This window comes from Amphiprion ocellaris, chromosome 13 (genome assembly GCF_022539595.1).
Source record: "Amphiprion ocellaris isolate individual 3 ecotype Okinawa chromosome 13, ASM2253959v1, whole genome shotgun sequence".
NCBI classification, from domain to species: Eukaryota; Metazoa; Chordata; class Actinopteri; family Pomacentridae; genus Amphiprion; species Amphiprion ocellaris.
This window is the reverse complement of record NC_072778.1, coordinates 28,694,993-28,720,554: the sequence shown is the minus strand read 5'-3', so window position 1 is coordinate 28,720,554 and position 25,562 is coordinate 28,694,993. Positions and strand designations below refer to the sequence as shown.

The 25,562-nt window shown below is 37.4% G+C and overlaps 2 protein-coding genes across 2 annotated transcripts in view; both read left to right on the top strand.

The window, feature by feature from the left end:
• The window catches only part of polr1a (RNA polymerase I subunit A), a 38,250-nt gene extending 35,578 nt beyond the window's left edge, over positions 1–2,672 (top strand). The window contains exon 37 of the mRNA XM_023288940.3: positions 566–2,672. Within this exon, the coding sequence (XP_023144708.2) occupies positions 566–666 (101 nt within the window). The 3' untranslated portion in view covers positions 667–2,672. The remainder of the gene's footprint in view (positions 1–565) is intronic.
• Positions 2,673–3,177: 505 nt separating this feature from the next.
• st3gal5 (ST3 beta-galactoside alpha-2,3-sialyltransferase 5) lies at positions 3,178–21,203 on the top strand. Its single transcript, XM_023288952.3, has 8 exons — positions 3,178–3,458; positions 6,308–6,424; positions 13,196–13,316; positions 15,864–16,073; positions 16,945–17,069; positions 17,323–17,509; positions 18,217–18,375; positions 19,386–21,203. The coding sequence occupies exons 1-8, from the start codon at positions 3,451–3,453 to the stop codon at positions 19,641–19,643; spliced, it is 1,185 nt and encodes a 394-aa protein (XP_023144720.2). The 5' UTR covers positions 3,178–3,450; the 3' UTR covers positions 19,644–21,203.
• The last annotated feature ends 4,359 nt before the right edge of the window (positions 21,204–25,562 follow it).

The following is a 25,562-nucleotide window of genomic DNA, read 5'->3' as shown; positions in this document are numbered from 1 at the left end:
TACTCCACTATGGTGTCCTACAGTTTTGCCAAAACACATTTCTGAACTTTTTTCAAGGTCATAACTCCAACAGAAATTGAGATTGGGACCACATTTCACATTTGATTGGCTTTTGATTCAGTGCTACTAATCTCGGGATTCTAATTACTGCTAATTTTAATGGTAGGGTATTTGCTCTTATGTGAAATTATAAGTATTCAGTTAAAAATGCATCTCTCTCTCTCTCTCTCTCTCTCTCTCACACTCTCTATCTCCCTGTTGTGTGCTGCTTATTTTATAAGTGTGGACAAGCTAAGGGAGTCCTACAATGTCAAGGCTGTGCTTCTGGTTTTCACTCAGGTTTGATGATTTTCCAGAAGACTTGTTCTTGTGTGTTACTTCATTTGCTGTCCAAGAACACCCATGGCATGGATTGCAGCTGTTGCCACAGCCCCTTAGTAGCTTAGTAATTGTTTCTTGTAATCAATATGTATTCTGGGAAAGGTTCCAGTCGCATATCGTTTCCTCTTAGGTCACTGCTGTCCTTTGTGCTTTGTTTAACGGCGGTTTTTACTGTGTTTTTCAGGTTCCCACGATCAGCTGGTGTCACCCTCAGCCTGCCTGGTGGTGGGGAAGGTGGTGAAAGGAGGAACAGGACTGTTTGAACTGAAACAACCTCTTCAGTAGGAGACATAACGCAGTCGCAGCAGTTACATGTGAAGTGGTATGATCGCAGTTCTGCTGAGCTCCTTCGCTGACAAAGACGAAACCATGAAATTTTTTTTAACAGTTCGTACTCAGTGACGTCTTACCAGATGTTCTTTCAGGAACTACCAGAATTAACTGATTTGAAAGTGAATGTAACTGACTGATAGTTAAGTTTTCTTTTTAGATCACTGAGCAGTAACTGTATCATACTGTTAAAAAAAGATGCAAGTTTACAGCACAGGAAATCAACACAATATACACACAGGGTTCCATTCTTCCAAGCAAAAAGCTGTTAAAAACAACCTAATCCATTATTTTTGTTTCTATTTAATAATAAAGTGAAAATTTTATATAAAAACTGTATTTTATTGTTTTTCCCAGTTTAGATTTTTGCCAGTTGTGTAATGTATTTTAAGTTTGACATGCTGTGAACACAGGGATGTCTGCATTAGAGGAGACTGCAGTTCAGTTCAGTTCAGGATCACATTGTTTTTCTGGATAGTGCCACCCACCAAACTGGGTGATCGCTAAAATGAACAGGTTGTAGTTTCAAAGGTTTATGCCACCTGAAATAGTACATTCTGTCCAAGTATTTATATGTGTAAAGGTTTAATTCCAATGAATTTGTACTTTCTAAGTAATCAGTTATTGTTTAAAGGTTTATTCCACCTAATTAGAACTTTCTAACAAACTAGTTATGGATTCAAAGGTCTATTCCACTCAAAATATTGCCTTCTCGTGAACCATTTGTGGTATTAAGAGTTTGTTCCACGGGTTAATTACTTTACGTCTAAGAACTTATAGTTTTTTTATTTTTTGTTTGTCTGCATTTGTTCTCATTGTTTAACTCCACAAAAGAGGTGTCAACATTGTATGAGATTGACGCATATTTTAGTCTTGCAGCCAAATATTTTAATATTTAGTGCATGTGTGTGACCATCACCAGCCCTCCCTGAAAGCTAAGCAGATATTCTTTATTAGAATTCCCTATTATGAGCCAGGGAGGGCAGTGCTACACCTCAGTGATGTGCAGGGAAACAAAGACTGGACAGAACGAACAGGATGAACAGGGATAGAGAATAACAGGCGGTGCTATTGCAATTAAAGATTGTAAGGTGGTGTGTTATTCCCAACTACTAACTGTCCATCAATTAAAAAAAAAAAAAAAGAAACTCAACACAAGAGAAAAAGAGATTCAGTAAATAAATAATTAAACAAACGGTACTGAGCACCATAATTGTGGATGTCTTGATAGAATAGAATAGAATAGAATAGAATAGAATAGAATAGAATAGAATAGGCCAGAAGAGGATACTAGTGAAAGAGAGAATGAGTTTAGGGTAGAGACTTATAGTTTTAAAGGTTTATTTCAGCCAATTAGTACTTTCTACCTAACAAGTTATGGTTTTATAAAATACTGCTTTCTGTCAAAGCATTTATAATTTTAAAGGTTTGAGTCACTCACTGTGCACTTTCTATCTAAGAAGTATGGTTGTTAATATTAATTCCACCTAAAGTATCACTCTATTATGAACTATTTATGGTTTTAAAGGTTTATTCCACCCAAAATACTATTTTCAGTCCAACTACTTACACTTTTAAAGGTTTATTTCACGAGAAATACTACTTTTTATCCAAGTATTTAGAGTTTTAAAGGTTTGTTCCATGAATTTAGTTATTTTTAATGACTAAGTTATAGTTTGGGAGGTTTACTCGAACCAGAATACTCATTTCTGTCCAAGTATTTGAGTTTAAAATGTTTATTCCACTCAAAATATTACTTTTGAGTGATAGTTGTGGTTTTAAAGGTGTATTCCACCAAAAATACCACTGTGCCTGCATGCTTACAGTTTTACACTTTTATTATGTTGAAATTATATACTTTCTAACTAACAAGTTACAGTTTTGAATGTTTTTTCACCCAAAATAGGACATTCTGCCCTAGTACTTTTTGTCCATACATAAAGTTTTGAATGTTTATTCCACTGAAATAATACTTTCTAACAAACAAGTTATGGTTTTAAAGATTTATCCCATCCAAAATACTACTTTCTTTCAAAGTTCTTATACTTTTAGAGCTCTATTTCACCCAATATTACTACTTTCTGTCCAAGTACTAATGCTTCTAAATGTATACTCCGCCAAAATAATACTTTATGTCCAAGTACTTAAAGTTTGAATGTTTATTCTATTGAAATGTTACATTCTAAAAAATCGGTTGAGGTTTTAAAGGTTTATTTCATCCAAATAGCACTGTTCCACACGTTTTTATAAGTTTGAAGTCCTATTCCACCCAAAATTTTTCATTCAGTCCAAGTACTTATACTTCTAAAGGTTTATTTCACACAAATAGCACTCTCTAACGTTATGGTTTTAAAGGTTTATTCCACCCAAAACTGTACATGGCTCTTTTTTCCAGTGTCCATGGGATAGAAAAACGAGCCTCCCTTTGCGGTAAACACGTGGTCGACATGTTATCAGGCCCAAAACCGAGTTAATGATAAACAAGGATCCCAGCAATGCGGTCCTGAGTATGCTGCAGACCCGCTGCTGGGACACAGCGGGGGTGTGAGCTCCGGGACGGACTGCGGGGATGAACTGGGATCCAGTTACCACAGAGCGGACATGTTGTCAGCGTTGCACCACTGATTGGCTGTTTACTGGCGGCTGAAGCATGAAGGTGGGATGACCAGCTACGGGATACACGGCTGACTGACCGTTTGTTTCATCGAAAGGACTCATCATGGCGAGTCGAAGGTATCCATGGACCGGTGAGTAAATAAGCCAGGATATTATAAATTTAAAAAAAAAACCAACAACGGTAATTTAACGGTCAAACGTGTTTTCTGGACGGTGTGAAGAAACGCTAACTGGTAAACGTAGCTGGGTCCGCTAAGGCAGTGAAGCGGCTAACGGCCACTATCGGTGCCACTATGTTAACGTTAAACGAAGAATAGATTTTAATAGAGAAAGACAATCTCTACTTTTTAAATAACAGTCGTCATCTTTTATTTACATAACATCACTGCTGTTTACCCAGTTTTGAGGCTGACCGGTGCAGCAGCTTCACATACCGACGAAGCGTGTCGGCCGTTTTTATTAAAAATACAGCATTTGACGACGGTTTGCTAACAAGCTAACGTACAAACGTGGTATAAAATCGTACCATTTAGCGCTAATGCGTGTTTGAATATTTTGCCACTGTGTTAGGAGAGGTTTCGGTCCAAAAGCCTCGTAATTCAAACCGTTTTAAGATACTAATTGACTGCAGACACAGTTTAATGCTAATTTCTTGCTCTTCCTCTCGTCTAAAATGGTACATATTTGTTGTGTTGTGGACATTATTTACACCTTAAGACCCCAACGAACAAAATCCCTCCAAAATTTTAGTGCTTTTTTCTAAGAAAGGTGAATATTAACGAATGAAACGTGTTAGGGAGCCGTTAAATTCACATTAAAGTTAACGGTGTCCTGAAGAGCTTCACCGGTGTGGGACAGTAACAGTGGGACTAATTCGTCTCTGATAACGTTAGCTAGTTTAGGATTGTAGCAGCTTTACTTCAGCCATTAGCCAAATATTTTTTGAAGAGCTGGAAGTCTTGTCTTCAGAGGACGTTAAGATTAGTGATAGCCCATCTAGACATAGACAGAAATGGAAATACTAACCATCAAGACAAAACGATTTGGGGAAAATACAGTTTACAACGGACATGAGTGCACCCCTGTGCAATGTCCCTATAATGCAAAATCACTATATCACCTTAAAGTAACAGTATCACTTCTAAGCTAAACAGTAGGTATTTGCTTTTACGTAAATTTAAAAGCTAACAGTTTGGTGTTATTTATCAAAATACAAGCTGCACTCAAACCAAAAAAGTTCTTGTATTTTACATCCTTCATATGTCTACCATTATTTCTGAAGACAGATTCAATCCTTCTCCACACAAGGGATACCAGTGTTTACTCAAGAGATGTTATGCTATTCTTTAGAGGCTATTTTTTGTAACTGTTCTTTTCTGAATGGATTGTGTTGGTTCTCTGACTCACTTTTCAAAATACCACAAAGGTTGTTCTATTGTATTCAAGTCATTCTTGGCCACGCCATCGTTTTTTTCTTTGTTCTTTAGAAATTCTTGTGTAATGTTGTCAGTATACTTTAGGGGTTATCTTGCTGGAATATTCCTATTCTGTCAGGCTTTTTCAGACTGGGAGTGATGTTGTTTGTCAGCCAGTGTTTTGGTATATTCACAGATATTCGTGGTGCATCTATAACGTCATCTTCCCAACATGTTTTCCCCTTATCATCATGCTTCCAACTCCATGCTTTACTATCAGGGCTATGCATTCACTGTGGTAGTCGTGGTCAGGTTCATGTCAAATATGTTGGATGCAGTCTGAGCCGAGCAAATTTATCTTGCTCTTATTTAACTGAAGAATATGCGGGCTGCTTTTCTTGTTAGAAACTTTGGGAGCCACATTCTTTAAATACCTATTACAGGTACACCTGCACAATCAGTTGCAGTTCAGTAGTTTAAAGGTCAGCCTAAAAGTGTACACTTAAGAATTCTGTAAAGTTCCTTTAATGTTTTCTCTGACTTGTTGGAAATGTATGAATTAGTTCTATGTTTATTAATGTGCTGCATTATGTTTGGATGTCTTTCTGGGTTCGGTATGATAACAAAATGTTTTAACACTTCTGAATTATGTACTTAATGCTTCTATGATAATGTTTTTAAAAAGTCTAGACTCAGGAATCATGAAAATACGACTTACGGCAGAACAGTTCTATAGGCCACTTAGTGTATAAAACTGAGCTGCAAGCTGATCTGCTACAACATTAAATAATGCTTTCATCCAATACTATAAAATAAAAATAAGTGCTACTAATGTACACTACCATTCAAAAGTTTGGGGTCACTTAGAAATTTCATTGTTTTTGACAGAAAAGCATTTTTTTTTTTATTGAAGAGAACATTAAATTAATTAGAAATATAGTCTAGATATTGTTAAAAGCTGCAAACAGCTGATTTTTAATGGAATATCTTCATAGGGGTACAGAGGAACATTTCCATCACTCCTGTGTTCTAATGCTACATTGTGTTAGCTAATGGTGTTGAAAGGCTAATTGATGATTAGAAAACCCTTGTGCAATTATGTTAGCACCTGAAAAAAATGTGAGTTTTCATGAAAAACATGGAATTGTCTGGGTGACCCAAAACCTTTGAACGGCAGTGTAGATACTAAATGTACATTTTAATACTGTTTCTTTGCATTTATACTTTTTTAAATTCATAATTCATAATTTTTTTTTTTCTAAATTTACTTGCAGCGGAGTATTTTTACACTGTGGTTTTCTAATATTGATGAACTCAACTTGTTTGAATATTCGTTTCATCTTTGCCTATAGGTTAACCCTTATGATTAGCTGCAGGCATTAGTTATGATGAATGTATATTTCAGTTTTAATACAACACTTTATAGTACAGCACAAGTTCAGTGAAAACTATTTGTTCTTGCGCTACTGCACTGTTGTTGTTTATCCCCTGTTGCAGTGTTTGCTGATGTGGCTAGAGATTAGCAGACTTCTGTTGACGGTGTCTGACTTTCTTTGTGTGTCCAGGACAAGACCCCTGAGAGCCAGAGGACTTCAGGCTTCAGCAGAGAAAGCAAAGAAGTTCCCAGAGTCCAGCGTGAACGAGAACATCATGAGGCTTCCGATACGCTGTGCAGCACACAGGTGATGTTCTCACATGACAACATAACAAAGGCTCCTACTGTTTTCAGTGAACAATAACCATTGAATAGACAGTTGACCGATTCTCCCAAGCCGTCAAAGCCTTAAAAGCCCTCAGGCTCCTTTTAACTAGGCTGAAATGTTTGCTCTTGCCACTGATAGTTAGTTTGGCTTTAACAGAAATCATAGCACTGATATGTTTATTTAACCCTATGAACTCAAAGCAGTTTCTGGGTGTTTTTTATTCCCGTCTCATTTGCACTCACTGTAGGTTCATTTCTCACTGCAATATAAAGCCTCTATGGAAACAGCACAGCCGTAACTGGAAGTAGAGTGAACTTTAAAGAAATGTGTATTTTGTGCACTATAATAAATTTTAATGCCAAAAGTCTAAAATAAAATAACAAAAGTTGAATTTCATTGATTATTTATTTTTACAAGAACTGGAAAAACCTGGAATCAACATGTGCAACATTTTTCCGAGTGCCCCCAAGTGTTGATAGTATGGAAAAAATTGTAGTACTCCATACTGTATACACATATATTACTACTGACATTTTTAATTTGTTTCCAAACATTTCTGCTATCTGCTTTGTGTAAACACAGCCTGCAGTTTAGCCAGTTTAGCCAACATACAGATCTGAATTTGTCATGTCTGTATGTTGCAGCTGAGTTAGTCATGGTTTATCAGTTTTGCAGAGAATCGAGGACAAACATGTTTTTCTAAAGATAATAAGCATTTCAGGATTTAGAGGATTAAGTTCTAAAGGAAAGAGTGTCATTGCTAAATGATGATTCATTGATGCAACCGAGGCTTAGGACAGAATTAGTTGTGTAAATTGATTGCAATAGGTACCCAAAGTATGTCGATAGACTACTCGTCTTTTGGTATTTCCTCAGACACAGTGCAGGATACATGGGGCAATGTTATATCTGCCCTGTTTCATCTCAATAATGGTGTTCACCAAGGTGGAATTGCCATCTATTTTGTTCACATGTGTACATAGAAACAACTGAATGGGTGTAACATGCACAGTTTTCAGACCTGTAGAAAGGGTTTGAAAAATAGAGAGATCTGGGAAGGATTTATCATCTTAGCTTGCTGTAAAAATAAAAGAAAAAATGCATGAGATTAACACATTACAAGCTAGCATCGTTATCCACTTATAATATTTTCCAAATTTGGCTTTGTAACATTTCAAAGGCCGCTATTACTGAAACATAATAGGCTGTTCAAAGTCTGGCCCAAAACAAACAGCAAGTCAATGAAGACCCAGTGTGTACCTTGTGTTCTGACCAGAGGACATTATAAAGTGGTTCTCTCTTTTGAAGTATTGGTCAATGAGTTTTAGTAATGTTGATTATACAGTGTAGCTGATAATTACTTACAGCAATCTTGTCTCCAGATAAATGTGGTTTTAATGTAGCTTATTTCATTGTCGTTGGCATTGTTGTCATGGTGATGTTGACTGGTAGACAATGTGGTGCGTGTTGTTGCTGCCAAGAACACATTTTCTACAACTAGAGTGAATAAGAACATGTCTAAGTAAGAAACAAATATGGACTGCTTCATGCCGGCCCGATCACAAGAGGTGTTATTCATGTGGTATAATCATGAGTTCAGAGGTCACACCACCATTTTTAATAGTTGACCAATTAAAAGGGGATTTTATATTTGACGAGACGCTTCTGTTTTGACTGGCGCAGCTTTTCTAGTGTTTACAGCATTCGTTTAGCAGATCAGGAAACACACAGACCAGCTGCGATTTAAGCCAACCCACATGATGCTCCTCATCCAAAACAATCTCTGCATTCCAGGTGCTAAACATTTCAGCTCTGCATACAGACAGAAGTTAAGAGGCGAGGGACAGATGAAAGAACAAAAGAAATAGAAAGAAAAATAAAGACAGCAGTACAGAGAGAGAAGTTGAAGAGAGTAGTGAGCTGGAGACAAGACAGGAAAATAACCACTTACGGTGCTGTCTAAGAAAAGAAAAGGAGACAACAAAAACAGACCTTTCAAACACGTGTAACAGGCCAGGTTAACCCCCGGCCAGTTTATACCTGTTGACACATAAAGATTAAGCATGTTAAACTATTAATTGTTAAGTTATTTAGGGTGTTTTTTTCACAAAGTGATATGCTTAGCAAGCAAATCATTATGACAGAACTTAACTAGAATGTCCTTGAGATAATTACCCACGCTGCACCGGAAGAACATGCAAACTCATGTAAACTCATTGGAGAAAGTTCCCAGTCCCAGGCTGGGACAGCTGGGACTCAAACTGGGGATCTTCCAGCTGTGAGATCCCGTGCAGCCCCTGTCAATACAATATCTTACTTTGTCCTTATCTCAGCATTTTCCATTTATAATATTTTAATTTAATTAAATTTATTCTATTTTATCTACCACGTGGCTGCTACTACTATTGCACAGTTGTCGCTACTCTTTTGTGTCCTGCCTTGAATTGCCCTCAGGGGACAAATAAGGGTTTTTGAAATGAAGTGAAAGGAATATGCTAACAGTTGTAATTGTCGCAAGTGCAGCAGAGGAAGTTTATGACACACAGGTGGAGCAATGTACAGTTTGACAGCAGTGCCTGTAATTCATCTCTTGTTGCTACCGGCATGTATGCGAGTCGAGAGCCCTCAAACAGAGATAAATCATTTGTGTAAACAAGACTTAATCTCCAACTTAGAAGACATACTCTTGTATGTTGCATGCTTGCAAGTAAAACTAATAGATTCCAAATTCAAGAGTTTTTATTTGCCACATGTTTACACAGTGTGTGTGGTGAAATGCAAGATAACTGTTCTACAAGGTTGTGCAATAACAATAACACATGATAAAAGAACATTATATAACAATAGAAGAACAGAAAAAAGCCACATCATAGATATAAGATGAAGATTATAAAGCTTAAAATGAGATATTGAATAGTGCCGCACAATAAAACTACTATCGAAGAAAATTCCTGCAAGAATTTTCAAAAAGGCAAGAAAATCTATCCTTTTGTTGACCAGATATCTGCATCTGGCATTAAGGTTGTGGCTTTTTCTTTAATTTTTATCTCCAAGCGGCATTATCATTCCTTTGGAAATTTGCCTGTATCTTTCCTTGGTCAGTGCTCTTTTGCACTCTAGTGAAAATAAAAAAAAAAATTCATGGATTCATGAATTTGCAAATTTCAGCTTGCATAAATGTATCTTGCTAGAGATGCTCCTAGTGTAAAACCTGACAGTCAACAATGACATGACACTGCAAAACATGGCAATATGTAACTCAAACTGCAGAGGGAAGATGTCCTTGAGATAAGAAGCAGGTAGAGGAAGATGGGTTGTTTTATCAGGTTCAACTTGTCACAGACACACCTGAGAGGGTCACTGAAGCTTTATATACGCTCTTTTGCATTTGACAGACAGTTCTGGGATTTGTCCTTTTATGTAACTGGTATTTTGAAAACAAGCTCCCAAATAGTATATGCGCCATTGTTCCTCTTTAATCACATAACCTGCACAATGGGTCTTATATCAGGCCCCACCTATGCAATTTCACCGATGTTGGGAGGGAGCTTTAGAGACCTACCTGCAGTAGAAAATCTAAGCTGAAAGGTATCAGCCTTTAGATTTTACTCCAGGTGATGTTCTTTTTTTTAGAAGTTTCACCTTACCTAGGCTCAATTGCCCTGGCTCTCCTGCATTTTTCCTCCTACGGTTAGCAGCTCTACCTTTAAGGTCATGGATATCTTGTATCTTTTCAGCATTAGAAGAGAAATGGAGCTGGAGCTGGCAAATCTAAAATATTTCCTAGTCACTTGGTTTGAATTATTAGTAGTTGTTGAAAAGCCACTCAGGATAGATGTTAGAATGTCTTCTGCTAGTCTGGCTTAGTCTATTTCTTAGCTCAGAGGTCACATAGAGTAACATCCTTCAACATTGAAAAGCAGTGTAACTGACTATGGTTTTAAAGTTTTGCTGGCGAAATCATGTATTTTGGTGTTTGCAGCTGCCTTTGAACAGTGACACACTGTATATGAAACCTGCTGTCAGGTAGCATGTTTAGCATGACTGAACTGTATTTAAATATTTGTGTTTTGTGAGCTTTGGTAATGAGGATCGTTGCATTATTAGCATTTTTCTATAAGGCGAAGATGACTTGGAGCTGTATGCATGCCGTATGAGGCATACATGCTAGCTGAGCTACACAGTGCTTATTGCAACATCACAATGTTTTCATCACTGATTACTAGGTGCAGTGCTTGGAATCATCAACAGTAGAATTATGTTTGCATTTTGCAGCTGCTGCACCATCACCATTTGCTGTGTGAATAGGTCAACATAGTGCAGACACCAGAAACATTGCATAAATCATTTCAGGCTTGTATCTTGTGGTTGAAATGTCTTTTTGTCTTTATGTTACTTTGAAGTTTCTGTGTGTGTCTCTGGGCAGCCCACCTACGTAGAAGAAGTCACTTGGTTTCCACTTGGGTAATCCTGGCATTAAAACACTTTATTGTAGTCTTTTCTGACAGATATTTGGCTACACACCTGTGTAAGCTGCTGCACTAACTGAGCGGGACAGTTGTAGTTGTAGTAGTTGTAGCTTCACGAAACAACGACAAACTGCATGCACATCGATCTCACCTCATTACCCACAACTTCAATTAAATTCTCAGGCTGTGGGAAACAGTGAGATTTAATAAAAGAGCCAACATTATATACTGCAGTCTCTGCAACAGAATAAGTGGCGACCAACGTATGCTGGAACAATGCTTTTGTTGTCAGAGCATCAATGTTCTAAATAAATAAAATGCATTAAAAAATAATTGTGTCTTTAAGAATTGTGTCTCATATAGTGCTGTGACAGGTGCAGTTAGACAGATATTATCAAGCGTCATTATAAGGAATAGCTTAATAAAGACATGAATCATGAATTATTGAATGTATGTCATTATGGAAGACTCACTTTCAATGAAAAAATCAACTTGTTTTAGAAGACATGCAAGAAGTTTCAGGCCAGTACAGACTTAGAGTAGAAGACGTGCACTTAAGTTAGCTTTGGCATTGATGTGCTTTGAATCTTTATAACTGCTGAAAGAATAACCTTAGGGAATTGCTGAACACACTGATGTCTGTGTTTAGAAACTCCAGGTGTTGGTGCTGTCTAATTTTGGCTCCTTGCTGATTTCCTGTAATTTGAGGTGGGAACTTTAGATTTTTTCTTTTCAAAAGCAACTGAACTTCCTACCACAGATTATGGTTAGAACAGAAAGCAAAGATACAGCCAGTGACAAGACAGCAGTGATGAGGATTGTAACACTGTAGTGACACATACAGTCACACCCATGGCACTATAAAAAGACAAGCTTAGATAATGGAAGGTTATCAGTCAGAGCCAGGGTTAGTGTGTTCAAAAGGTATTTTTCCTCACCCTTGGTAATTGCCTTATTGTTTTACTTTTTGTTTCTATTAATACCGGAGCCTCCATGAAATATGTAAGATTTTAAAAGTATACTCCGTGTCTTTAACTCTGGCTGCAATGATTCAAGATGTTTGCAGACATTGGAAGGGAGTAATGTTGATTCATGCTCAGGGTCCTTGACCTGCTGGAAACAACCCATTAATACAACTTTAAACTGAAAGAAAGGGATTTTCAATGCAGATGTAAGTGCAAGTGCAGGTTTGTTTATGGAGTGCCTTATCAGACACAAAGTGTTTTACAGGCAAAACTTAGGAAAATACATAAAGGATAAAATGTAAAATACAATAAACAAGTTTACATCATAATGTATAGAATAAGTAAAAGTGATATAAAATCCGATTAGTTAACAGCTACTTGTGAGGAATATCAAAGTGAGAGGGAGAGCCAGTTCCCACAGTGGGCAGCATAATGGCTAAAAGAATTTAAAATGTTTTGTCTGAGCTGTGGGCACTGTTAATGAGACCTACCAGACTTGTATGAAGCAAACAAATCTTTGAAAGATTTTGGTCAAGACTAGTGAGAGATGCATAGACCATAAGCCGAGTCTTCAATTCAGTTCTATGTTAGAAGTCAGCACAAGGATCTGAGCATCAATTGTTTGTATTTGGTGTTTCTCAGTCTTCTAGCAGCAGCCTTTGGAATGACTTGCAAATATCTAATGGTCTTTGGGGAGCCTCGTCAGTAATGCATTCCAGTTGTCTGCCCAGTGGGAGCTAGTTTTTGTCCAAATGCAGCTAATCCTCTGAAAAGCAAGAGTTATGCAGCATTAACTTAAATTGGCAAATACTTACACAGAAACATTACTAGTAGCAGCTGGTAATCAGAAGGCTACTGTGAACAATCAGTAACATGAGCAGTGATGGAATTTACTGCTGAACATTTCTGCTTTGCTGTCACATATATGGTGTTCTGTAAACTTTTTCTCATGCAACACTTTGATCAGTTATATTTGGGCAGCTTAGTTTTTCATGCAGTTTAACATCATTCTATTTAAACAGTAGCAAAAACATGGATATGAAATTATATTTAATATTTCTGACTTACGGAACCCTTCATGGAACTGTCTTAGCAGTTTGCATTTTTACAGTAAAAGTATTCGCAGCTTCTCTGACACGTGTTCTGGTGATTTTAGCCATTGTGATGCTATCAGTTGCTTTCTTGCTGTCACTTTGGCAGCTTGTTTCCTTCTGTAGTTTTTGTGGCTGCCATTTCAGTGTTTCATGTCATCACAGAAATCTTTGTGTGTGTGTGTGTGTGTGTGTGTGTGTGTGTGTGTGTCCATGTGTGTCCAGGCGTGTGTTGATGGTGGGCATGTTTCTAGGTTTGCTGAGTTTGGTGATGATCTCCCTGCCGCTGATTGAAACAAAGACAAGGAAACCTGTGGAGTGGGTTGTCGATCCCAACCATAAAAAGGTGAGATTAAAGAGTAGTGGAGTGTTCAGGTTCACTGTATGCTGAAAGTTATCAGTGTTCAGAAGTGAATTTGAGAGATCAGAAAACTCTTTCTGAACTGGTGCTTTCATGTTGCTGCACATGCAGACTTGTACACAAATGAGTTATCTCATCTCAGCATGATCATAATGTCTTCATCTTCTGCTCAAACAGTTTCCTCTTTAGGTAGGGCTGGTATGGAGTTCAAGTGGTGCAGAGTTTTTTGATCAATTATCCTTCTCAAATTAGTAATTCATAGCCTGAAATTACTTGTTTTGGTGACTTGAATTCATTCATATATTTATATAAACATTCTCCCTCAAGTGTCTGTTAAAGAGCCTGACTGATAATTTATGTATACATATATTAAAATGTAAAATGATGGGAATTGTTTATATTTCACCACATTTGCTCATCTTTGATACATCCTCTGCTGCAGACGTTGTTGAGAATATTGGACACCTGGACACCATTTCTAGATTACCCCAATCATCTTTTTCCAAGTTTTTAAAATTTATATCAGTGAATATTAGACAGCATACTCTGTCAGTCATATCCTATCATACTGTATTGGTCAGTCAGACTAGCCAACAGATACATCAAGTAGGCTCCGTCCGTCTCGAGAGACGATGGTGTGTGCCTAGGTCAAACGTCCTTTCCTTCTCTGTCGCCTTTCCTCATTGTTCTCCCTTCTCCGTTGTTCAGCCAGCTTGGTTCCTTGCTGGACTGTCTGTCTCCAGACCAGCCGGTCTGGAGTTAGAAGCTCCCAGGTGTCCACGTCAATGCTGGTGCGCTTCATGTCCCTCTTACAGACGTCCTTGTACCGGAGATAGGGTCTGATTATATCAGTGAATATTAGACAGCATACTCTGTCAGTCATATCCTATCATACTGTATTGGTCAGTCAGACTAGCCAACAGATACATCAAAGCACCCCAGTTTTAGCAAGAGGTTGACAGCTGTGTTACAGTGCCAAGTACAGTGAAGTGAATAGAGCGCCATAAGCAATATCTTGATTCAGTGTCACTTACCTCATTGCAGCCCTTCTCTTACTTGTGATATTTGTCCCCTTGGCCCTGTTGCCTGAATTTAATGCATCTTAAGCTGTCTTAGCAGCTGATATGTTGTTGATTGGTTCAGACTGTAGTAAACAGGTTACCACGATTAGTCTAACAGTCATGAGTTTGGCAATGTTCTGAGTTTTACTTTAACACCAGCAAGAGGTTCACAATTTTATTTTATGGCCTCAAAAAGCAGTATTGCATAAAGCAGCATTTCTCATGTGTTTTGAAATAAATCTAAAATACTGCTATTATCAAAAACAAAAATAAGATTACCATCAATTTGAAAAACACTTTGACACAATTTCTGTCTGACTTCAGTTGGGCTTTAACATATTTTATGATATAATACATTGTTCTTGTTACAACTGCAGTAATGCTGTTGACGTCGTCCAGTTTAATGGCAACAGGTGGTTCTACAGAAAGCTGTAGAAAGATTTTTACAAGTGAACAGTTTTACAAGTGTACAAGTGAATGACTTGAAAAAACAAATGAAATTCAACAAAAGGAGAAAGATTACAATTGTTTTTATTTCAGTGAAAGATTACTTCCAAACACCTTGTAGATTTTTATTTATTTTTTTATTTATTTTATTTAACTTTTATCTTACCAGGTAACTTAGTTGAGAACTGGTTCTCATTTACAATAACGAACTGGTCAAGAGGTGGCATACAACAAGATGAATAGGAATGAATTGAAGTAGGTGAATTTTAGGTGCTTTTGTTTTCTTATTAGTAATGTAGATTGTTTAGGTTTTTACATGTTTTTTTTAAAGTTCTTGTTCAGCTGATAATTTTAATAGATGAAAACAAGTGTTAGCTGGTAAATATAGATGTTCACGGTTTGTTTTTGGTTGTAAAAAATAATCCGCACCTATTGATTAAACTTTCTTTAATGTGAAAAGCCATTATGCTGTAATATACATGGCGACACGGAGAATTTGACTGAATGATGTTCAGGGTTGTCTATCTGAGAAAACACAGCTACATAAATTCATTTGAAGTTTTAACCACAATGACCAAGTTTAAACTGTGCGCATCTAAAAAGTTTCCCATTTTGTGCACTGTTTAGAGCTGCATCACAGTTTTTTTAGTCGCTAGGAGAGAAGCATTCATTTATTCCTGTGGCCTGTTCCTCTGAGCTGAGTGCTGTTGACAGCTCTTTGTCATGCTGGCATACATTGTAAGACTCCCAGTTGATGTATTTACATGCTAACCATCTGTTTGAAAGCTGACGCACGTAAACAGGACGCCATGGATCATATATCATGTAGTGAACCGTGATACTAATGAGCCCGTTAAAGTCAGCCCCACGTGTCTACAAACTGAAATTCTCTTTAGATGTCAGATGTATACATGGTAAAATTTCAAAGGTCTGCTGCAGTGTAGCATGATCTGGAGTTTGTTCTCACATTGTAATTACAATATCACTGTTGTGAAACTTGCATGTTTTTTCACAACCCCTGCAGCTGGTGCATGAATATGTCCACAAAGTTCTGGAGGGTCCGTGTCGCCCCAGTGGTACCAGGCAGAGCTTGTTAACTCAATTTCCTGCTTCCGGTCATGTGATCCAGCCCTTCCTGTGGAAGGACAAGCCGCTCCCTGATGACCTTTTCCTGTATCCACCACCATTTGGATTTAGAGGTCTCGAGAGCAAAATAGCGAACCTGCTAAAGCTGGTGATTGCAACTTCTTTTCATCTTTTATTCTGTTACAATCTCAATTGTATGTGATAGTTATTCACGGCAGAGCTATATTATTTATTGGCATCTTGTATGTCGTTGGCCATGTGACAAATAGATAAGCCAAATTATGCCTCAATGTCAACGTGTCATTCAAACAGCCTCAGCTTTTGCGCTGCATATCACATGCAAATATTGTACAGAACAGTGGTAAACTACAATGGATAGAATCCAGCACAACTTTAGAGACACCTCAGTAACAATAACCATTTTTAAAAGGAGAAAGGGAGCAATGGTGATATAATAAAAACATCAGTCAAACCCTAAACAATGGAAAACTATGTAAAAAAACATGATTGAAATTTGACATCTTTGCTTCATATATTAATTTAAAGGAAGGTGATAGTCTATTTTTACCTCCATACTGATCTGATGTTTTTGTGAATATGCAGTTAGTTACAGATTGGGCTGTAACACAGTGTCAGTGATTATTCCTGAGGTGTGCCACAGTGAGCAGACATAGCACAGGACTTATGGAGAATGTAGACTTGGTAAACAAATGACAAATCTCCTCCCACAGCCTCTCCTCAAAACAAGCATTTGTTTTCCTGGATGAGGAGTTTGTGGATTGTCCAGTTCCCCAAACATGCTGCATTGTGAGGAAAAGTTTGGCAAAGGCCTTGCATAGTTTTGAGCTCTGAAAAATTGAGAAACAAGTGAAGCATTTAACTGTAGTTTATGCATATTTACATTTAAGTACCTAAAAGTTTTAAATAATTGTAGAATTCAGTACCAATTACTCTGTTGTGTATCCCAGTCTGACAAAGGTCATAACTCAAATGATTGCATCTCTGAATTTCTCTTGAAGTTTTCAGCACCACAGCCAGAGAAGACACCAGGTAAATGTCAGCGCTGTTTGGTCCTTGGAAATGGAGGCATTCTCAAAGGCCTGGAGCTGGGCTCAGTGTTTGACCGTTTTGACATCCTTATCAGGTTAGAATCTGAAATGTGGTGCTTAAACTGTATTTACTTTGTTTACATATCATAATCCCTGTCACTGTTGCTTGTAGTAGTAGTGAGGAACAAGGATCAGATCAGTGTAGATAACACAGGGAGCAAGCAAAACCCTTCCTAACCAAACACTGCACATTGTCAGGTAATATTTGAGTTTCAGGTTTGACAAGAGTGATTTGCATTCAAAGTGAGATAGTCAGTGAGTGTTTGATTATGTGTTGCTCTCCTCCAGGTTAAACAGTGGCCCCCTGGGAGAATTCACTGTTGACGTTGGAAATCGAACCAGCATCAGGATGAGCTATCCAGAGGGCACACCGCTACACTGGGTCGACACAGACCCACACACTCTGTTTGTTGCTGTTGTGTATAAACGTGTAGACATCAGCTGGATCTCTGCTATGATCAATAAGCTTGCTGTGGTGAGTAGTGGTGGTGGCTGTGTTGATGTGTCAATTTGATAAACCTAGGCTTTATTAAAGATACAATCTGCGTCTCAGGGATGTTTTTTGCAGCATTTGGAGCCACTAACGGATATACAGTCAGCCACCACATTAAAACCACTGACAGATGAAGTGATTAACATTGATTCTTGCAATGCAGTGCTCTGCTGCAAACCTTGAGCCCTGGTTTTCATGTGGATGTTACTTTGACATGCACCACCCACCTAAACTTGCTTGCAGAACAAGCACACCCCTTCTACCACGACCCACCAAAGGCAGCACAGTATACATACCGAGCAGCTGTAATACAAACATGTCTGCATTGATTTTGACCATCAGACACCTGCAGTTACTGGCTGAACCTTTTTTTGTGAAACATGGATCAGCACCTGCTTTACAATGATTACAATGATTACATTGACCGAACAGCCACAGGGGCTCAAGGGGGACCTACACACTATTCTCCAGGTGGTTTTAATGTAGTGGCTGATCGTGTATTTCACTTCTTAGCAACTGTTTGCTGTTTACATACGGACAAAGTTCATCTTCACACAGATTCTAAGAGAGTTTTGGTTCTTGCTGTATCCATCATGAGAGCAGGATTCATGAGCTAATCTGTGCTCTTGAGAAAGAATTGTTTGAACAAACAAAGAAGTGTATTTTCCAAGCAATGCTTTGTGTTGCAGCCTCTGTGGGACTGGCTCTTCTTCTGGCAGAAGGTTCCAGATCAAATCCCTCTTGAGCCCTCCAGGTTCAGACTTCTAAACCCGCATGTCATCAGGCAGACTGCCTTAGACCTCTTGAAATACCCTCCACCCAGACCACGCCTGTGGGGCTGGGACCAGGTAATACCCTTCACATACCAGGTGTTAAATCTGTGTGTGTTTTTATATTTCTGATGAAGTGCTGAATTATCACATTTGCAAACTGTAAAATCTGCAATGTTGTATATTTTACACACACTTCTTAAACTTTATTGTCATGTTTGAAGTTTTTTTTAGTTGAAGTTGTTACATTTATCGTACAGTCTTAGGTTAGTACTCTTTTTTTTAGTTTCTGCAAAGAAAAAAAATCACATTATCTACCTTCTACAGTGACAAATGTGAGTTTTCCCACCACATGTACTGAACAAACCTACAGTTTGTGTATAAGCAGCTCCCCCTTGTGTTAGGTTTTGGAACTGACAGTACTGACAATATTCAAATCAGAGCGTCTGCGTCTATACAAATACGACACTCTTCATTATAACAGTACTTACTTTACAGCTTCTGCATTAATATTGAAGATGTAAACACAATGGAGATGTTATTAGATATGAGAACTGACATCAAAATCACTCTTGTGTCACTGATAGAATATTTATACTTTTGAATTAAACTGTTCAGTGAGAATAACTTGCATATTTGCTGTGAATGACAGGGTATTTATACTTGACATTAGCAGAGGTGGAGGAAGTAAACACATCCTGTCCTGTTGAAAAACTATTAATACCACACAGTAAAAGTGGTATTAGTAGTAAAGTAAAAGAAGTAAAAGTACCCGAAGCAGTAAAATAGCTCCTGTAACTGTTATATTGTCGTAAATTATATTATTACATCATTACACCGTTATTAGTCATGCATAAATGTAAAAGCAGGCTTTTACTGCTGTACTTGGAGCATATTTTGAACAATTTTGTACCCAACTGCAACTAATGCAGGGTTCCCACACGTCCTGGAAAACTTGGAAAATGATTGACCAATTTTCCAGTCATGGAAAACATATAGAAAATGAGAAAAAAAAAGTCATGAATGGAAAGCAATGACAACTTCTGAAAAGTATCGGTAAATGATTTTTTTATCTGTTGTGTGTGCAGAACGTGCCCACCCTGGGTGTCTCTGCACTGAATTTAGCCAGTCTGCTGTGCGATGAGGTCAGCCTGGCAGGGTTTGGATACAACCTCTCCCAGCAGGAGGCGCCACTGCACTACTACGACCACCTGCCTATGAGCGCCATGCTGCAGGAGAAGATGCACAATGTGGACAGAGAGACTCAGCTCCTGCAAAGCCTCGTCAGAGCAGGAACCATCACTGACCTGACGGGGGGGATCCACTGCACTTTCTGCAAGAGCTAACCTCCGACACATTTTACTGCAAAGCACCTACTTGTCTTTTGATGTGTTGAGGACAGAATGCACTCTGTAATGCAGAAAAAAACTGCAGGATGGGAGACTTCACAAACACGTAGGCACAAAGGCTGAAAGAAATCTAGCAATATTTATCACAAAGTGCTTCTTGAAGAACAAAGGACATAGAAACCCTCAGCTTTACATGTCTGTCAGTATTTAAATGTTCTTTTATATTAGAAAATGACTTTCAAGCAGAAGTTTCATTTATCCAACCCACAAACTCGACCAACCAAATATTCAAGTTTCTTTACCAACACATAAGACAGGAAGAACTCTATTAAAATGCAGAATTATCATCTCCAAAAATTTGTTTCATATCAGCATTGTAGATATGTATTTGTCCAGGTATTCAATATATTACAAATGTTTGAAAAGTTATGAGCCTCTACCAGTGCTTTGTAACAATATGCTGCCTAAACGGTATCAGGATAGTTCTACTAGTACTATGAGTTGAAACTGTAGTATGAAAATATTCCTACTGAGCAGATTACACTGAGCCAAAGTATTTTCCCACTGGTTCTAAAGATGTTTTCAAAATGAATGACCAAGTGCTGGATCAGTTTGTCACTAAAGTAGATCTTCAATACGCATGTTTTTTATGTATGTTACCAGTGGCAACAACAAAATTGGTCTGTATTCAAAGTCACATAGGATGTGAAACTGACTAAACAGCGTATTTATTATTAATGCATGATTCCAAGATGTTCTCTAAGATATATTTGAAGCAGGCTTCAAATCGTTGAAGTAGTCCAAGACGTGTTTCTTCCAATTTCATTTTTTGTTTGTTTATTAGATGGAAAATAATGTGGCAAACTACTTTAATATTTATAAGCACATCTAGATCATTCCATTATAAATACCACCTGATGTGCCAGATGTGCATAGCTTGAAGCTTAGCATGGTTTGTTGCATGATCGTGATTTTGCGACTCGATAGAATCCAGCTGCCTCACTATGTCACTGTCAGTCACCGACACAATTTTGCAAGTTCTATTGTTGCCTTCTATTGTTTATTTTTTTTTAAAGCATTTTTTTGTGCCACTGCATTTTGTTGCAGATTTCCAAAATGTTTGTCCAAATGAAACTTATTTATATATATTTTTTGTATTGTTTCTAGGTCATTAATATAATTGTCATTGTTTGTAATGAAGTAAACAACGGTGGATTTGGGCTTCGTTTCTTGAACTGAAGCTCTTTATCTGTTGCATAATGTTCTTCCAGTGACATTTATTTTGAAGGAGCAGTGAATCTTATGGGGGTTTTTTTTCATTAAAATGTTTAATAGCCAACACAGCTGATAGCAAGACAAGTATATTGAACAATAAAGCAGATGTACAGATTATAAATTCATTTAGTCAGATGTGGATTCGACACCATTCTCCAAGCAGTTTAAAAGAAAGTTAGTCTTTATTAAAAACAGTAAATCTGTATCTGTATCTGTAATCTGTGACTTCCAGGAGATTAATGCATCTGTCTGTATGGAATAAAAACTCAGAGGAACTTTGAAGTTGTCAGCTTTTGTCTTTTCCTTGGTCTCAATTTATTCTAACGTTCTGTTTATTGAAGTGTGCATATGATGCAGATGAATATGTCATCATACACTGAGGAAGTGAGCAGTTTATTTTCACATAAATTATTCATATTTTAGAGGGATAAGTTATTAAGTCACTAGTTATGATGATAATGATAATGTTTGGCCTCAATTGTCCATTTTATAACCATTGAACCATTGTTCCCATCCACTACATGTTAACAAAACACACCAGTGTGTATCTGTCCCATTAGCACAAGTAGCAGCTTTCAAATAACTTGGTGCGGTTCAGAGTTCTTCACAGATGATTGAAGAGCTGATAAGACAAAGTAAAGAGTGAAATAAAGCTAGATTATAAAGGAATACAAAAAAGGTAAACACTAGATGAAATTAGACACCATGAAAAGACAATAAAATGATAACTAGATTGGAACATAATAAAATAGCATATGAACACATAAGAACAGAGTAGGACTGCAGCAGCTGCAGCCATAAAGCTTCACAGTGAAGCTGTCTGATAACTGCTTCACTACAGTACAAATGGAAATCATTTTTACAGTAAATATAGGAACAAGTCATTCTGCACAATTTTAGTCAGATGTGCTGCATGACATTGACAGTGCACAAGAATTTAAAGTTTTGCAAAGTACACTTGATCCAGGTCACTGCAGGTTAAATATTAGCTTTTATGTGTTTCTCAGCTACTGCCTGAAGAGACAGTTCATATGCTGCACAGCCAACCCAACTGGACTCTGAGGCTCGTTAGACCTAGTTAGAAAATTGTACGATTTATGGACACAAAACATAAAATAAAACATGACATATGCATATGTCTGAAAGGTTTTTGCAAACATGAAGAAAACATAATACAGAGTGTCCCTAAAGTGTAGACACATAGTAAATCTCATTAACTATGATGTTTTTGCCTTCACAGATAAAATATGGCTACTACTTATTTTAATTCTTTATTTTACCAGGTAAGATCAGTTGAGAACAATTTCTCATTTACATTGATGACCTGACAAGAGGCTCTAGCAGGAAGAAAGATAACAAATAAACAATACATATACAAAAAAAGGATGTACAAGTGTTTAAACAGAGATTAGATATATATTTAATTATCAAATATATATTGAATTCAATATCCATCTCTCTATCAATTCACTGCTCAATCCTCATTAGGGTCACGGGGGGCTGGAGTCTATCCCAGCTGACTTAGGGTGAAGGCAGGGAACACCTGGACAGGTAACAGTCTCTCACAGGGCTACATATACAGACAAACAATCATGTTTGCATTCACACCTATGGACAGTTTAGAGTTACCAGTTAACCTCAGCATGTTTTTAGACTTTGGGAGGAAGCCAGAGTACCTGGAGAAAACCCACACATGCACAGTGAGAACATATAAACTCCATACAGAAAGATCACGGGAAGGCTGGGACGCAAACCGGGATTTAGCTGAAAGGCAAAAGTGCTAACCACCGAGCCACTGTGCAGCCCTTAAATTCAATATTGTAAAATATAATGTATTGAATAAAATGTTGTTAAAATTTTCATTTCTTGAAAATATGTATTTTTGCCTGTGTGTCCAGACTTTAGGGACATACTGTATAAACTATCCAGCCATTTAAAGTGCTTTAATGCTAATTTAAACATCTACTCCTCTATACTTCAGAAGGAAATGTTGTAATTTCTAATCCACTACATTTATCTGACAGCTTTAGTTACATTCAGCATGAAGATTTTACACAATGGATAATACATGAATCAGGCATGATTATGTGGTCAAAAATGCTCTGAACCATTGGGTCTGGACCAGAGGGACCTCCCAGGGTGTCCTATGGGGTCTGGCACCAGGACGTTGGCAGTGGATCCTTTGGGTGCTCTGGGTTGTGCAGTGGGGCATCTGGGAATCAAACTTGTTCCACAGCATCCTGCTGATGTTTGTTCAGAATGGGATCTAGAAAGTTTGGAGGTCAAATCAACGTCTTGGGTGATTTCATGTTCCTCAAGATGTTCTTGATTGTTGAATGTTTTTGTGATGTGGTAGGGTGCATTTTCCTGCGGGGGTCGGCCAGTGATATTTGGAGATTGCTATGGATGCCTAAGTCTCATCAACACAGATGCTAAAATCCAAGGTTTCCCAGCAGAACACCACATAGTACCAATATGATCAATGCTATTCACTTCACCTGTCCGTGGACATAATGTTGTGGCTGATCAGTGTATAACTTGCTTTTAAAACTTAACACAGAGTTGAAGATTAAACCAGTGGCTTGGTTTACAACTTTCTTGGCTTTTGACATCTTACAAATAGCAGTGTGTAGTCACATTTTAAACATCTATGAATTTATAACAGCTCCACCCACCAGTGTTTTTCCCCTCTAAGCTCATCATGTTGTTTCATTTCAAAGAATGTTCGAATTAAAAATCTAAGATAAGAAGAAATACTGAAAATAGATTTGTGTGTCTGAACTTAGTTTTCTCTTCTTTTCTCTCTTATTAGTTATGTTTGAAGCCCTCAGATTGATTTGCTGTGTCTGTATATAAAACTAGATATAAAGTAGGTCAAAGTAGCTCCACCTGCAGCAGCTACAACAGTAACATCTCTATTAATAATCTAATGATGCCACATTAATAATTTTTCAGCCAGAGGGGCCAAACCAGTATGTTTACTGCTTTGCAATTAATATTTACATAATTTCACTTAAGTAGGTTTGTTGATGCAGGATTATACCTTGTAATGGAGTATTGTTACTTCACTGTAATAATATTTTTTACTTCAGAAAAGGATCTGAATGCTTCTTCCACTACTACCTGACCAGTAAAATTGCAGACCAGAAGACAACTGGGGCCAAGGTTAGGCTGTGTGATTACACAATCCTGTCATGCAATAAAATCATTAATAAAATGAATGTTGAAATTTATTGTCAGATTTAAGATAAGAGCAGCAAAAACAGACCTTAATAAATCAGTGTTAGGACTGCTCAAAGTGGAACAGGCAAAATCTCTAACATCATCAGACTAGCTCTATGGTCTCTTTCACCTTCCCCTGGCATTTATTAATTATACTCAACAGAAATGTGGCTATTTTGCCAGCAAAATGAATTTTTAAAAACCCTTAAATTAAGGTTATATAGTTAAAAGACGTTAAAATAAATATGTTGTGCAGGGGATTCGTAGTAGGATTGTAATCATGTGATCATCAGCAGGCAGCTGACGTATCGTTCACTTGTTGTCATAGTTACAGTGACGCCATGCCGCTATCTCACAATGATACAGAAATCTTTAACAAATCCGTGGATCCAGACTTCAAGCCACATTGCTGCCAAAATCTAAGTACTTGGTCCTTGTGTCATTTCTGACCTTCCCTGAAAATTTCATTCAAATCCGTTAGTCCGTTTTTGAGTAATGTTGCTAACAGACAGAGAAACAGATGGACAAACGTTGATCGTCACATAACTCCACTGCATGCGAGTGATAATAACAACAGAATCGGGTAAACCAGGATACAATGCTTCCTATCTTTCATTATAATTACCCTACTAATGTTTAAATAGTACTGAAATCATTTTAGGAGTAGGTTTTGAGATATTTTGATGTCACATTTCACCAGAATATGAATATAAAACTTTTTCTTTACTGTTAACAGTAGAGTCATTAACCTTGCTAATGTTAGATTTCTGATAAATAGCGTGCACTGTCATCTGTTACGGTAACATTAAGGCTAACCAGCAGTCAAAAAAAAAGCATTATCTGTGTAAAAGGCTAAATAGTTGACTTTATGTCAAGCTAATACTGCTATGCTACATTAGCTTGCTGTAACACTAGCTAGCTAGCTAGAATTTTTAGCTAGTATCAGCTGAGCATCTTTGTTGATTTGACATTACTTTTATGTTATGAATTTAAATATCAGTCATGATAAGGTTTTAACTTCAGTAGACTATTGCCCCATGGAATGAGTCTCAAAATTTTAGCTTTCCTAATGTTAGATTTTCAGTAAGTTATTTGCAATATCATCTACAGCAGCAACGTAACAGCTAACCAGCTGTAAAAATATATGTATTATTATCTAACAGGCTAACTAGCAGACTTTATGGTAAGCTAATAACATATACTACATTAGCTTGCTGTAGCACTACCTAGCTAGCTTGAATTCTTAGCTAGTATCAGCTAATCGTCTCTGTTGATTTAACATTACTTTAATATCATGAATTTAAATATCAATCATAACAACGTTTGAATGTACTATAGCTTGCTCAATTTTAAACTGGCAACTGGCAATAATCAAACCCTTCAAAAACAAATCTAAAATCATATCTAAAAGCGTTTTCT

Bases quoted from the DNA above. Each gene is read 5' to 3' on its own strand.
- st3gal5 (XM_023288952.3), top strand. The intron at 13,317-15,863 runs GTGAGATTAAAG...CAACCCCTGCAG, and splicing joins TCGATCCCAACCATAAAAAG to CTGGTGCATGAATATGTCCA. The intron at 17,510-18,216 runs GTGAGTAGTGGT...TTTGTGTTGCAG, and splicing joins TGATCAATAAGCTTGCTGTG to CCTCTGTGGGACTGGCTCTT.